At 39.6% G+C, this 14808-nt stretch overlaps 1 protein-coding gene across 3 annotated transcripts in view; it reads left to right on the forward strand.

The window, feature by feature from the left end:
- The window catches only part of LCOR (ligand dependent nuclear receptor corepressor), a 131779-nt gene extending 123724 nt beyond the window's left edge, over positions 1–8055 (forward strand). For all 3 annotated transcript variants that reach the window (XM_077258281.1, XM_077258282.1, XM_077258283.1), the window contains exon 7: positions 48–8055. In XM_077258281.1, the coding sequence (XP_077114396.1) occupies positions 48–4350 (4303 nt within the window). In that variant the 3' untranslated portion in view covers positions 4351–8055. The remainder of the gene's footprint in view (positions 1–47) is intronic.
- Positions 8056–14808: the final 6753 nt, after the last annotated feature.

Raw genomic sequence — 14808 nt, forward strand, 5'->3', positions numbered from 1 at the left:
TTTAATATGTAATCGCCTCACTAAATGTTGTTTCTTTTTTTTTCCAGCACTCAGGATACAGAGAAAAAAGCAATAGACCTTAACAATTCAAGTTTATCACTGGAAATGTTCATGGCCAAGCTGTGTTTACATCACCAAAAGCAGTTTATTCTTGTGTTGAACAATTTATGCACTGAAGACTCCATAATGAAATCTCAAAGTCGAAATGCCTCGGTTTCTAAGATTGAAAGTCATGATAATATAGACGACTACCATCATACTTGTTCTGATAGAAAAGCAGACCTTTCCCTTGTTGCGATAAACAAATCTTACTCAGAATCTTGTTTAAATTACCAAGTTTCTATAAATACTCCAACAAATACACATGAGGACAACTATCACAGTGGAAAGTCACATTGTTCTGGTTATCTTTCAAAGATACCCATTTCCTCAGATTACGAAGAGGATCATGCTAATACATCTCATGCTACGGGCCAAACAATTATATATAGCCCTTCAGGTATTTCAACCGCAGAAGAGAAAAGGGAAACCGCTTTTGCAAGAATATCTGACGTCAGTCAGACTGTTTTCTCAGAACACTGCGTTCTCTCAAATAGTAACTCTGCATTAAACATGCTCAACGATTCCCCAGGGTCTGAACTCCCTACAAACCTCAAACAAATTGCAAATAAAGAAAACACACAATACATTACTCCTAAGCAAACACATTCTGACTGCTATGACTGTAAATTAAAGCAGGATAATTCTGCAAATACAGGAATAACAAAAAAGCTTGAAAACCATTACGAAAGCCATTTTCAGGATTTTGCTGGTCATTCTGCGTCATCTATTAAAAAAATCAAGTTGCATGAAAATAAACACTTAAATGGCATTAACTGTAAGAATGATCGAGTCTTGATGACAAATGATTGTGACAAACAATGTGATGTCGTTTACATTAGTGAGCCTGTTACGACTGAATGCCACTTTGAAAATCACAAGTCTGTAGCATGTCCTCGGAAAACTGCAAGAAAAAGTACCCGAGGATATTTGTTCAGTGGCGATTGCTGTGAATTGTCCACTGTTCGCACATTAGTGAGAAGCTCAAAAGGTGAGGACCGAGAAGACTCCTCATTACATACATCTGAAGCATTAATTATTCATAATGGCTTGATTGAGACACTACCTTCCACGAATATTTTATCATTGATAAATGCTGAAGAGAAAATAATAGAAATAGAGACTTTTGAGCATAAACCACATAATGATGAAATGGCTGAGACTACACTTAATTCTTCTAGCAGTGAAATAGAAAATTGTAATCAAAGTCTGAAAATGGCTAAAGAGCCAGTAGAGCATGTCCCTGATTCTTTGGTAGATGTGTTTTCACTTAAACAAAAGGAGCCTGAAAAAATACATGTTCTCAGTAACCACACTGAAATGGCGTTTAATGAACATGCTGATGAAATTCCAAAGATGAAACTGAATTCTGTAATAAATACAGATGCCAATTCTTTATCTGTGGATGATCTTGAAAAAAGTGTAGCTAAGTTGGCTACAGATCCAGATTTTGAGGTTTCCCATTCCATAAATTCTTGTAATCAAGAAGACATGGAAGTAATCGTTTCATTAAAAAATAATCATGTGCTTTCTGACAACACACCTCCTGAGTGTTCTCCACATAATACATTAATGGAAGAAGCTTCTGCTACATTATATTATAGTCATGCTAGTCTTTCCACCGCACATCCATCTTCATTCCCAAATAGAACAGACAATAATCTCTCAAACGACGGTTCTTCCAGTGATAATGATGCCAAGATTTTGCCTGAAGACTCTACAGAAGTTATTACTGATCCTGCTTTTTCTTCTGACCATCAGTTAGAGATGTCTTCAGATTATGTACCCAAAGAAAATTTTGAAAGTCAAATTTCTAAAACTTTACAAGATCATCTTGGTTCTGATATAATCTACTTGAATGGCCACGCTACCCAAGGTGTTGACAAAAAAAATGTAGAATTCATAAATGTAAAAAAATCTGAAAATGTTAGATATGGTCAAAGTGTTCATCTTAACGATTCTGGGAAAATTAAGATAACTGAAATAGTGCCAGAGAATATAGTTAGTGGACAGCCTTTACTTGATGAATTGGAGTGCCCCACAAACGACGAGTTACGGCCTAATGAACATGTTCCTAATTCTTTAAATAGATGTGCAAAAATTGATGGAAATATTACTGTGAAACTAGAAGCAAATGGTTCAAAGGATGATCTTAATCACTGTGAAACTGTATCTTCAACTGAATTTAACAAAAATTATTCTTTTAAGAAGCCCTTGACAATCGAAGTGATTTATCAGGAAAGCAAGTTGGAGGATGGTAGTCAGGACAAAATTGACAATTCTTTAGTATACAGCAAAAAAACAAATCGGCATCTCACATCAACAAAGAGGCACAAAAAAACACCTGCCCCAACTGACAGATGTCTTAGGAGTCATGAAGCGTCTGGTGACCACACTTTTCATAAAATTTCTTCCCTTCAAGTTGTAATATCCTATACTAAAGAGACAAACTCTGCACAGAGGTCTGTGGAATTAAGAGCAGAAGATGCATCACATGCCACTACCAATCTTTCCATTGTTGATGAGACCATTAATGATGAGAATTTTGCAATGTCTATAAATAGTCATTGTCAAGAGGGAAAACCATTACTTTATGAAAAGATCTTAAATAATAGTTTGTCCCCCTTTAAGATATCTGAAAACCTCAAGATATGTTTTAAAACCGGTTCTGGTAAGCGGATGGTGTCTTTTGCCAGAGAAAAAAATCACAATTGTCTGAAAATTGTGAAGACAGAATGCAAGTCCAATGCAACAAGCTTGAGACATACTTGTGAGTTGCATTTTAAGAATTGTAAAAAAGGAATGATGGAAAACTCAAAGTCCATCTCTAAACCCAAGAGTAGCAGTAAGCATGTTACTGTAAAAGATAAAATTATGTACTGCAAATCTGGTGAACTAAAGGACCTGTCCACAGACAATAAAAAAATAGATGACTGTAATAACCAAATAAATAGACCCAAATTTTTAGACTGGTGTTCCGAAGAAGAAAATCAGGAGCGTATTTCTAGTTTTAACGATAAGTACACAACTGTCCACAAAAACTGGATACCACTGGAAAGAGAAATGGCGAATGTCGTAAAGTCCAAAAATAAATCTGACAAATTAAAAGAGATTTGGAAAACAAAGAAAAGGGTTCGTAGACCCAAAAGTATTCAAGATGCACAGAAATGTTCTCCAATGCAAATGTTGTTTATGAATTCTTTTCAGTTATCAGATATTTGTGGGTGGTTTATGGAAACCACAGAAACCAAGTCTTTAGTGATTGTGAAGAAATTAAACACTCGTCTTCCTGAGGAACATCAGCTGCCAATTATTCCATCACCGAAGTATCCAAGCCAAAGTCTGTATCCTCACATTTTGCAAGCTCAACGCTTAAAAAAACATCTGAAGAAATTTGCTTCAGTTTGTCCAGCACGTAATGACCCTAAAACTGAGAATTCATTGAATAAATTGATTGCAGACAGCAGTATACCACTTGATCAGGTTTCTAAGGATACTGTAAAAGGACCTAATGGTCAAAAGCAAGAACATGATGAAGCTAAAAAGACTGTTCCTGTTGATCTTATACCAAAATGCAACAGATTGAAGGAAAATTTAAAAAATAAGTCTTGTACAGTGAATAAAAACAATTTGTGTGTGATAAATACAAAAAAGGTGGGTAATGCGGAAAACAGAAAAGAGAGATCCACTTCAGAATCGAGCTTGCAAAATGTTCCAAACTCCAAGAAACTGAAAAATCAAAAAAATAGAAGGCATTCCAAAAATGACTCCTTGATCGAATCTATTCCACAGCCGAATAAAAAAAGAAAAATTGAAGCAAAGCAGGGACTTCTTAAAAACAGACTTCATGGCAACAAAAATGTATCTCCAAAAGCAAAAGTCAGTAAAATAAGTAAAATGGATATTACTTCCAATTCACAGGCTCCAAAGAAACAAGTGGGAAGGGCTGGAGTCTTTAAGAAAAGTTTAAGGAATGGAAAAGCAAAAGCTCCAATGCGAAAACAATCCCTTAAATCACAATTTGTTCAAAGGCGTATGACAAGATCAGCTAAGCTAAGACCAGTTTCCCCAAATTTTTCAAATTCCACTAAAATCACTAGTTTGTCGTCTTCACATAGGATAAAAATACGTAAAATATGCACTGTGTCTGCAAAAAACAAAATAAGAGTATCACCCCAGGTGAGGCAGCACAAACAAAGGTCACAGCTGGAGCCTTCCACTCGCAAAAGACGATCACTTGAATTAAAATGACAAACTAGAATTTAACTGTGTACCATTTGTACATTTAATTATTTTTTTGCATTAATTGTAAACTTTTTATATAAGCTGTAGCAACCCCTTAAAATCTTCCAGATTACGTAGGCATTGTGAGGCTTGGATTATAAGGAAGTTAGCTTTTAGTTTCTTTCCCTCTGGTGCTCAAGATGTAACTTATTTTTCTATTTTGGGTTTTTATTTTTAGCCTTGAATGTTAAAAGTACAGTGCCTTATTTATCTTTATTATTTTAAAAGCCCTTCCACATGATGAGCCTTTCAGATTATACTTGACGCACAAGCACTTGTACCGATTTAAAAAGAAAAAAAATCAGGCACACCATGTTTGCTTTTTAGTGGGGTTTTTCCGTTTGTACAAAAGAAAAAAAATTGCAATAATTTGAGATGTTCGGCTGATTAAAGAGTAACTGTGCTTCCATTTTTTTTTTACTTCTAAATTACGGTAACCAAAAATCAATGAAAATGGAGACAACTTTTTTTATGGCTTAATCATTGGATAAAGAAACATCTTTGGGATAGGAAAGGATAGCAAAGGTATCTGCTTCCTTCACTCAATGTTATTTCACATGTGAAATAATTCTAGTGGCTGTTTGTATGCTTCATTTAGTTGTTTAGTACATTTACGTTTTTCAATAGGTTTTTTTTAAAATACAGATGTCTTTTTGAAACAGGTTTGTCAGGTCAATAATTCTGATCGTATGTTTTAAGTCGCTAGTATTCTATTTATATTACACTTGCACTCACTTGAATTTAATTGAATTTGCACATATATGAACTTATAACTGAAAATCTGTCAGCATTAATTTTGAGGGGAAAAAAAGGTTTAGACCCTTTGAGCACACATTTTAGTATCCAGCAGCTTATCAGGAAAGGTGAATTTTATAACACCGTGTTTTTTTTTTTTAAAGACTTTGTAAACATTGAGTACAGTAATGGCTTTTTATTATGGGTAAAAAAAGGCTGTAGTTGGTAAATCCAACAGACTCTACTGAAATGTTTTTGTTAAAAAAAAAAATAAAATACTTGTTTTCTATGCCAGGCAAATCTTGGCTGCAGGTAAGGCACATGCAATACTATAAACTAAAGTGACACTTAGCGCATGGTGAACTGCTGACTGTTTGCACTGGTGTTTTAAAACTTGATTTTTGTTTGTAGAGCCTTTTTTACGCTCCTTAGACAAACATTGGTCAGGCGTGCCCACGCCCTTTTGATAAAATAAAGCCATAAAGAAAATGTAACATTCAGAAACAGCCAGTTGTATAAAAAATATCTTAGTTATTTTTGTGTTGACTCTTAAAACTGTGCTCTGTTCTTCATCCATTCGTAACCTGCTAGTCTTAGGCAGTTCTAACATTTATATTCTGCCACATTTTTACAAAATGTCTCGAAGTGGCTTAGTTCTGCTTGAGAACGTTAGGCAATTTTGCCCATTTTGAAAACTAGAGGTTTTGATATTTTTTTTTTTTTTATAGACTGCAGCTATGTATCTGGTAATGCTTTTGCAGCACTTAAACTGCTAAATGTTTTATCGTTTTTTGTAGGGGAGCAGTTTATATTTATTGCAATACTTTTGGCTCACGAAAGCGCTGTGTAGCCATTTAATAAAGTGCTGCCAAGTATCTCTCCCTTTTGTTACTACAGTTCCATTAGCAAAAGAGATGAGAATTGTAAAAGGAACACAACACAAAATGTTGACTCTTAGACAATTGCACACTTCAAATCCATTATCTCAATGCAAAATTCTGTGTTAACTTACCTCGGTAGTGTTTCCTAACACATCTTACATTGAATTTCTTTAAGCATTAATTCTTTAGTTTGTCCTTCTGGTCAATATAGGATAAACAGTGTAGATAAACCCATGCAGTAATTAATTGTATATTACATTGAAATGATAGCATGTAAAGGTTGAATGAATGGTTTAGGTTAAATGTATTAAAGAAGAAACTTAAAGGTACCGTCACACTCAGCAACTTTGCAAAGAGAACGACAACAATCTGTGACGTTGCAGCGTCCTGGATAGCGATCTCGTTGTGTTTGACACGCAGCAGCGATCTGGATCCTGCTGTGCCATCGCTGGTCAGAGCTAGAAGTCCAGAACTTTATTTCGTCGCCAGGTCGGTGTGTATCGTCATGTTTGACATCAAAAGCAACGACGCCAGCAACGAGCATAGGGGGCGTCGCAGCGTCTCCTTCTAGCCAGTCTGTACACTCCGGCTGTTTGACATGGAGCTAACAACCAGTGAGAACGAGAAGTGAGTCGCCGTTACGTCACTGGATCGCTCCTGCATCGTTCTGGAGTTGCTGTGCTTGAAGTCTCTAGAGCGACCTAAATAGCGACGCTCCAGCGATCTAGTTTAGGTCGGCTCGTTGTCTATATCGCTTCAGCGTCGCTGAGTGTAACGGTACCTTTATTAGATCTTTTTTACTTTACAGAAACTTTGCATTTAAACTAACATTTATGTGTAAACATGCTGCCACCAATCACCTGGAGCAAAAGATCATAAAATTAATGAATCGTGCTGCCAAGAACTATCACAACCTGTGTGCACTGAATGATCTAGTACAGTTGACTCTATGTGCTGTTACTGTGGTGTTCAAGAGGTTTCCACTACTTCTACATTGATGGCCTATCTTCAAAGTAGGTCATCAGTCTTATTGGCCTGGGTCCAACAACCAGCACCCCTGCCAAACAGCTGTTATTGGTGTTGATGGCCGCGCAGCCGGAACTACTCGCTTGCAAAGCTGGCAGTGTACTACACATCTGTCCTCTATTGATTTGAATAGGAGGTGGTTGTGCAGTACCAAGCCTCGGCCGACTCTGATAACAGCTGATCGGCAGGGGTGTAGGACTCCTGCCAATCATACATTTTTGACCTATCCTAAGGATAGGCCATGAATGTAAGAGTAGTGGACAACCTCTTTGTGACCGCTTAGATTTACTGTTTAGTGCTGCTGGTCGGGCAGTGTTAATGGCCCTTTGTTAGATAAAAGACAAGGACCCATCCAGTTTACTAGCTATATTCTCACGATCTCCTTGATTTTCTACATATCCACCTTGCTTTGCATGATTCACCATAGTACTTGATTCCCACGTGATGAGATTGAAGTGCTTGAGTGATGTACTACACCATATTACTCAGTCTTTATGCGTGGTTTTTCTGTGTTTGTTTTATCTGACAATAGGGTTTAACGGTTAATGGTATCGCAAGATACACTATTTTGTGCAAATACTCTTCTATGCTCATGTAGAAAATTGTGCTAATTTATTCACAACCAATTCTGTATAGTATGACAATAATGTGTTCTGTATTGATTGTGGCAGTACATGCCTTCGATTGCACATCGTCAACTTGTGTGTTTTATCTGTTATGTTAATGGAAAACATGCTGTGTACAGAGCCATCTCTAAGAAAAGGTTCAGGGATATTGAGCTGTTAAAATATTTTTGTATTGCAGTGTCATTTTAGTAGGCGTGGGTTTTAGATGTTTTTTAACACGACTGTACAGATACTGTGAAAATATGTTAAGGTTTTATCGACTTCTGATTCGGGGTATTTAAAATATGTTGTAGTAGAAGTAAATTAAGTCTGGTGTACTCTGTATTTATATATAAATCAATTGATATATTTGTTGAAGCTTTTCCTTGCTTTGATTTACTATAAAGATTTTTTTTCAACACCAAGTTGACTTGTCCTCTTTCTGAAAATGCATTGCTAATGGAATTTTTGTTTGTGTATCTGCAAATGAAAAACATTTTAACATTTTGAGCTTGTAATAAAATCCACATACTATGGTTTTTTTTTGCTCTTTGTATAACTCAAAGTACCAATGATTGTTACTCCAAAATGTGGTTAAATTGGCTTTTGGCTGCTACTAGGAAATCTGCTTTTATGTTTCCTTTTTTAGGATGTAGAAACCTTTTATGAAGAGGACTCCTTTTAATAGTTGGTAATTGGCACTCTGTTAGCAAAGAATGTTCGAGAATACTTAGATTCTGATGGCTGCGCTACTCAAGTAGCCTATGGTCTCAGTGATCTTTTTTCTAAAACTCACCAATCTATTGTATAAAAAAAAGACACTTCCATGTTAAAATTGTCCAGACACAGAAGCTAATTTAGAGTCGGATTCAACTTGCTTCACAAAACAGCACAAACTAGCTCTTAAGTGCAAGAGAAGATTGGGAGTTGCCAGTTTCAAGTTTTATCAGTCCTGACAAAATGACTGAGCAGCAACTCTGGGATATGTGACTTCAATTCAGTGTTTAAAAGAAACTCTGGGTATAGAGGAAAAAAATATTAGCTATAAGAAGACTGATATTTAATGACCAAATTTGAGGGTTTTACAGATCAGTTTTGTTCACTTGGATTAAAAAAAAGACAGTGTTATTTTTAAGATCTAAACTGCTTTTCAAGAGCTTGTATGTTATCACTGCCTCAACTCACTAGCGCTACAGAGGCATGTAAAAGTTTGGGCATCCCTGGTCAAAATTACTGTTAATGTGAACTGTTGAAGTTAAAGACTGAAGTTAAAGATGATAAATTTCCTTTTGTATTTTAGGCAAAAAAATATTTTTTCACATGTTACAAATTGCAAAAAGGAAAATTTGCTGACACAAACATTTGGGCACCCTGCATTAGTAGTACCCTCTTTTGAAAGTGTCACAGCTTGTAAATGCTTTTTGTGGCCAGCCAAGCCTTCAATTCTTGTTTGAGGGATTTTCATTAATTCTTCCTTGGAAAATTCATACATGCACTATGTACAACCATGTTGGAGGATTTGCTTCTAATGGCACCTCAGTACAGGAGACACATGATGTAGTAGTGCTTATGGAGAGCAAAGTCCAATCCTCAGCACTGAAAGGAGATCTGCACTGAATATTTTGTGGAGAACAAGCAAACTCCTAAAATGTCACCACTGCAAGAGTTCATATTTTCAATGTACTGTATATTAACAGAATCCCCAAAAGCCTAACAAGTAATTAGGAGTAAGGGTACCATCACACAGTGCCATTTTCATCGCTACGACGGCACGATCCGTGACGTCGCAGCGTCGTATGATTATCGCTCCAGCGTCGTAGACTGCGGTCACACTTTGCAATCACGGCGCTGGAGCGATGCCGAAGTCCCCGGGTAACCAGGGTAAACATCGGGTTACTAAGCGCAGGGCCGCGCTTAGTAACCCGATGTTTACCCTGGTTACCAGCGTAAACGTAAAAAAACAAACAGTACATACTTACATTCCGGTGTCTGTCCCCCGGCGTTCTGCTTCTCTGCACTGTGTAAGCACCATAGCCGGAAAGCAGAGCGGTGACGTCACCGCTGTGCCCGCTTTCCGGCCGGCAGGCGCTCACAGTGCAGAGAAGCTGAGATGCCGGGGGACAGACACCGGAATGTGAGTATGTACTGTTTGTTTTTTTTACATTTACGCTGGTAACCAGGGTAAACATCGGGTTACTAAGCGCGGCCCTGCGCTTAGTTACCCGATGTTTACCCTGGTTACAAGCGAACACATCGCTGGATCGGTGTCACACACAACGATCCAGCGATGTCAGCGGGTGATCAAGCGACGAAAAAGTTCCAAACGATCTGCTACGACGTACGATTCTCAGCGTGATGTCTGATTGCAGTAGCGTGTCAGACACAGCGATATCGTAACGATATCGCTAGAACGTCACGAATCGTGCCGTCGTAGCGATGAAAATTTCACTGTGTGACGGTACCCTAAGCATATGAAAGATCAAGAAAACTGTCAAAGGATCATTTGGCTGACATATCTATTGTGTATGAGGGAACTTTCCAGAGGAAGCAATACTGATCCTTATCTTTGTACAATTAACATATAATGCTACTTAATTCTGCCTTATCCAGACTACTAGTCAAACAGGGATTTCATGAAAACACCTCTATTATCCGTCCTAGCGTAATCAGCAAAGTTAACCCCTTCCCGACCTGTGACAGCGTATGCATCATGAAAGTCGGTGCCAATCCGACCTGTGACGCATATGCTGTGTCACAGAATGATCGCGTCCCTGCCGGCTGGGTGAAAGGGTTAACTCCAATTTCACCCGACCTACAAGGGGGAGTGGTACTTCAGCCCAGGGGGGGTGGCTTTGCACCCCCGTGGCTACGATCGCTCTGATTGGCTGTTTCACTTTCAACTGCCAATCAGAGCAATCTGTAATATTTCACCTATAAAAATTGGTGACATATCACAATCCAGCCATGGCTGATGCAGCAATAGCATCGGCCATGGCTGGAGACCCCGATCTGGCCCCCCCACCGACTGACGGCGGCGATCAGCCGCCGTCATTGTTTCCTACCCCTCCGTCCTGTCCTAAACGCCTTCCTCTCCCCTCCAATCACAGTGCGCCCGCTGAATCTGCTGACTGGCAGATTCGTTCCCTGTACATTTTGATTGCTGTGATAGGTTCTATCACATCGATCAAAATAAAAAAAATAGTAAATAAACACCCCCCCCTTTATCACCCCCATAGGTAGGGACAATAATAAAATACAGAAAATATTTTTGTTTTTCCATTAGGGTTAGGGTTGCACTTAGGGTTAGGGTTGCACTTAGGGATAGGGTTGCACTTAGGGATAGGGTTGCACTTATAATTGCACTTACGGTTAGGGTTGCACTTAGGGCTAGGGTTGCACTTAGGGTTAGGGTTGCAATTAGGGTTAGAATTAGGGCTAGGGTTGGAATTAGGGTTAGAATTAGGCTATGTGCACACGGTGCGGATTTGGCTGCGGATCCGCAGCGGATCGGTCGCTGCGGATTCGTAGCAGTTTTCCATCACGTTTACAGTACCACGTAAACCTATGGAAAACCAAATCCGCTGTGCCCATGGTGCGGAAAATACAGCACAGAAACGCAGCATGTCAATTCTTTGTGCGGATTCCGCAGTGTTTTACACCTGCTCCATAATAGGAATCCGCAGGTGAAATCCAGACAAAAAACACTGGAAATCCGCAGGTAAAGCGCAGTGCGTTTCACCTGCAGATTTTTCAAAAACGGTGCGGAAAAATCGCACACAAATCCACAACGTGGGCACATAGCCTTAGGGTTGGAATTAGAGTTAGGGTTGGAATTAGGGTTAAGACTAGGGTTAGGGGTGTGTTGCGGTTAGGGTTGGGATTAGGGTTAGGGGTGTGTTGGGGTTAGTGTTGGAGTTAGAATTGAGGGGTTTCCACTGTTAAGGCACATCAGGGGGTCTCCAAACGCGACATGGTGCCACCATTGAGTCCAGCCAATCTTGCGTTGAAAAAGTCAAATGGTGCTCCCTTCCGAGCCCCAACGTGCACCCAAACAGTGGTTTATCTCCACATATGGGGTACCAGCGTACTCAGGAGAAACTGGAAAACAACTTTTGGAGTCAAATTTCTCCTGTAACCCTTGGGAAAATAAAAAATTGCGGGCTAAAAAATTATTTTTGAGGAAAGAAAATTTTTTTATTTTCACGGCTCTGCGTTATAAACTTCTGTGAAGCACTTGGGGGTTCAAAGTGCTCACCACACATCTAGATAAGTTCCTTTGGGGGTCTAGTTTCCAAAATGGGGTCACTTGTGGGGGGTTTATACTGTTTAGGCACATCAGGGGCTCTGCAAACGCAACATGATGCCCGCAGAGCATTCCATCAAAGTCTGCATTTCAAAACGTCACTACTTCACTTCCGAGCCCCGGCATGTGCCCAAACAGTGGTTTACCCCCACATATGGGGTATCGGCGTACTCGGGAGAAACTGGACAACAACTTTTGGGGTCAAATTTCTCCTGTTACCCTTGGGAAAATACAAAATTCTGGACTAAAAAATTATTTTTGAGGAAAGAAAACGTATTTATTATTTTAATGGCTCTGCGTTATAAACTTCTGTGAAGCACTTGGGGGTTCAAAGTGCTCACCACACATCTAGATAAGTTCCTTTGGGGGTCTAGTTTCCAAAATGGGGTCACTTGTGGGGGAGCTCCAATGTTTAGGCACACAGGGGCTCTCCAAATGCAACATGGTGTCCGCTAATGATTGGAGCTAATTTTCCATTCAAAAAGCCAAATGGCGTGCCTTCCCTTCCGAGCCCTGCCGTGCGCCCAAACAGTGGTTTACCCCCACATATGGGGTATCAGCGTACTCAGGACAAACTGGACAACAACATTTGGGGTCCAATTTCTCCTGTTACCCTTGGGAAAATAAAAAAAAATCCGGGCTAAAAAAATCATTTTTGAGGAAAGAAAAATAATTTTTTATTTTCACGGCTCTGCGTTATAAACTTCTGTGAACCACCTTGGGGTTTAAAGTGCTCCCTATGCATCTAGATAAGTCCCTTGGGGGGGTCTAGTTTCCAAAATGGGGTCACTTGTGGGGGAGCTCCAATGTTTAGGCACACAGGGGCTCTCCAAGCGCGACATGGTGTCCGCTAATGATTGGAGCTAATTTTCCATTCAAAAAGTCAAATGGCGCGCCTTCCCTTCCGAGCATTGCCGTGCGCCCAAACAGTGGTTTACCCCCACATATGAGGTATCGGCATACTCAGGAGAAATTGCCCAACAAATTTTAGGATCCATTTTATCCTGTTGCCCATGTGAAAATGAAATTATATAGGCTAAAAATTTTTGTGAATTAAAGTACTTTTTCATTTTTACGGATCAATTTGTGAAGCACCTGAGGGTTTAAAGTGCTCACTATGCATCTAGATAAGTTCCTTGGGGGGTCTAGTTTCCAAAATGGGGTCACTTGTGGGGGAGCTCTAATGTTTAGGCACACGGGGGATCTCCAAACGCGACATGGTGTCCGCTAAAGATTGGAGCCAAATTTTCATTCAAAAAGTCAAATGGCGCTCCTTCCCTTCCGAGCCCTGCCGTGCGCCCAAACAGTGGTTTACCCCCACATATGAGGTATCAGCATACTCAGGACAAATTGGACAACAACGTTCGTGGTCCAGTTTCTCCTTTTACCCTTGGGAAAATAAAAAAAATTGTTGCTAAAAGATCATTTTTGTGACTAAAAAGTTAAATGTTCATTTTTTCCTTCCATGTTGCTTCTGCTGCTGTGAAACACCTGAAGGGTTAACAAACTTCTTGAATGTGGTTTTGAGCACCTTGAGGGGTGTAGTTTTTAGAATGGTGTCACTTTGGGGTATTTTCAGCCATATAGAACCCTCAAACTGACTTCAAATGTGAGGTGGTCCCTAAAAAAAATGGTTTTGTAAATTTTGTTGTAAAAATGAGAAATCACTGGTCAAACTTTAACCCTTATAACTTCCTAGCAAAAAAAATATTGTTTCCAAAATTGTGCTGATGTAAAGTAGACATGTGGGAAATGTTATTTATTAACTATTTTGTGTCACATAACTCTCTGGTTTAACACAATAAAAATTCAAAATGTGAAAATTGCAAAAGTTTCGCCAAATTTCCGTTTTTTTCACAAATAAACTCAGAAATTATCGACCTAAATTTACCACTAACATGAAGCCCAATATGTCACGAAAAAACAATCTCAGAATCGCTAGGATCCGTTGAAGCGTTCCTGAGTTATTACCTCATAAAGGGACACTGGTCAGAATTGCAAGAAATGGCAAGGTCATTAAGGCCAAAATAGGCTGGGTCATGAAGGGGTTAAAATCTGCAGAGCATAGGAACTGGTAGCATATTGTGATTGGCCTTTAGGCTGCTTTCACACTAGCGTCGTCCGACGCACGACGAATTGCGTTGTTGCGACGTACCTACGCTAGCAGTGAATGCGCCACACAATGGGGGCAGCGGATGCTGTTTTTCAACGCATCCGCTGCCCCATTGTGATTTGCGGGGAGGAGGGGGCGGAGTTCTGGCCGCGTATGCGCGGTCGGAAATGCTGGACACAACGCACCAAAATACGTTACATGCAACGTTTTTTGGTGGCGATGGTCCCACGCAACCGTCGCACGACGGTTGCGACGTGTGGCAATGAGTCGCTAATGCTAGTCTATGGAGAAAAAACGCATTCTGCAAGCACTTTTGCAGGATGCGTTTTTTCAACAAAACGACGCATAGCGACGTGCAGTGCACGACGCTAGTGTGAAAGTAGCCTTAGAATAATGTGAAAGCTGCAGTACTTTACACATTTTTTTTTAACTGTTCGCGTAAATACTAACCATAAGGATTTTTTTTATTTGTTGAAAATACTAACATTCACATAAAGACTTTCTAAAGACTCCATTCAAGAACTTGATATCTCAAGAAAGCTGTTTTGAAATAGAATTAAGCCTCAGCAAATACAAAGGTGATTAGACTACACCAGTGTATTCTAGACTAAGGGTACCGTCACACTCAGCGACGCTGCAGCGATATAGACAACGAGCCGATCGCTGCAGCGTTGCTGTTTAGGTCGCTGAGGAGCTGTCACACAGACAGCTCTCTCCAGCGACCAAAGATCAGGGGAACGACTTCGGCATCGTTGAAACTGT

Source organism: Ranitomeya variabilis, chromosome 4 (genome assembly GCF_051348905.1).
Source record: "Ranitomeya variabilis isolate aRanVar5 chromosome 4, aRanVar5.hap1, whole genome shotgun sequence".
NCBI lineage: Eukaryota > Metazoa > Chordata > Amphibia > Anura > Dendrobatidae > Ranitomeya > Ranitomeya variabilis.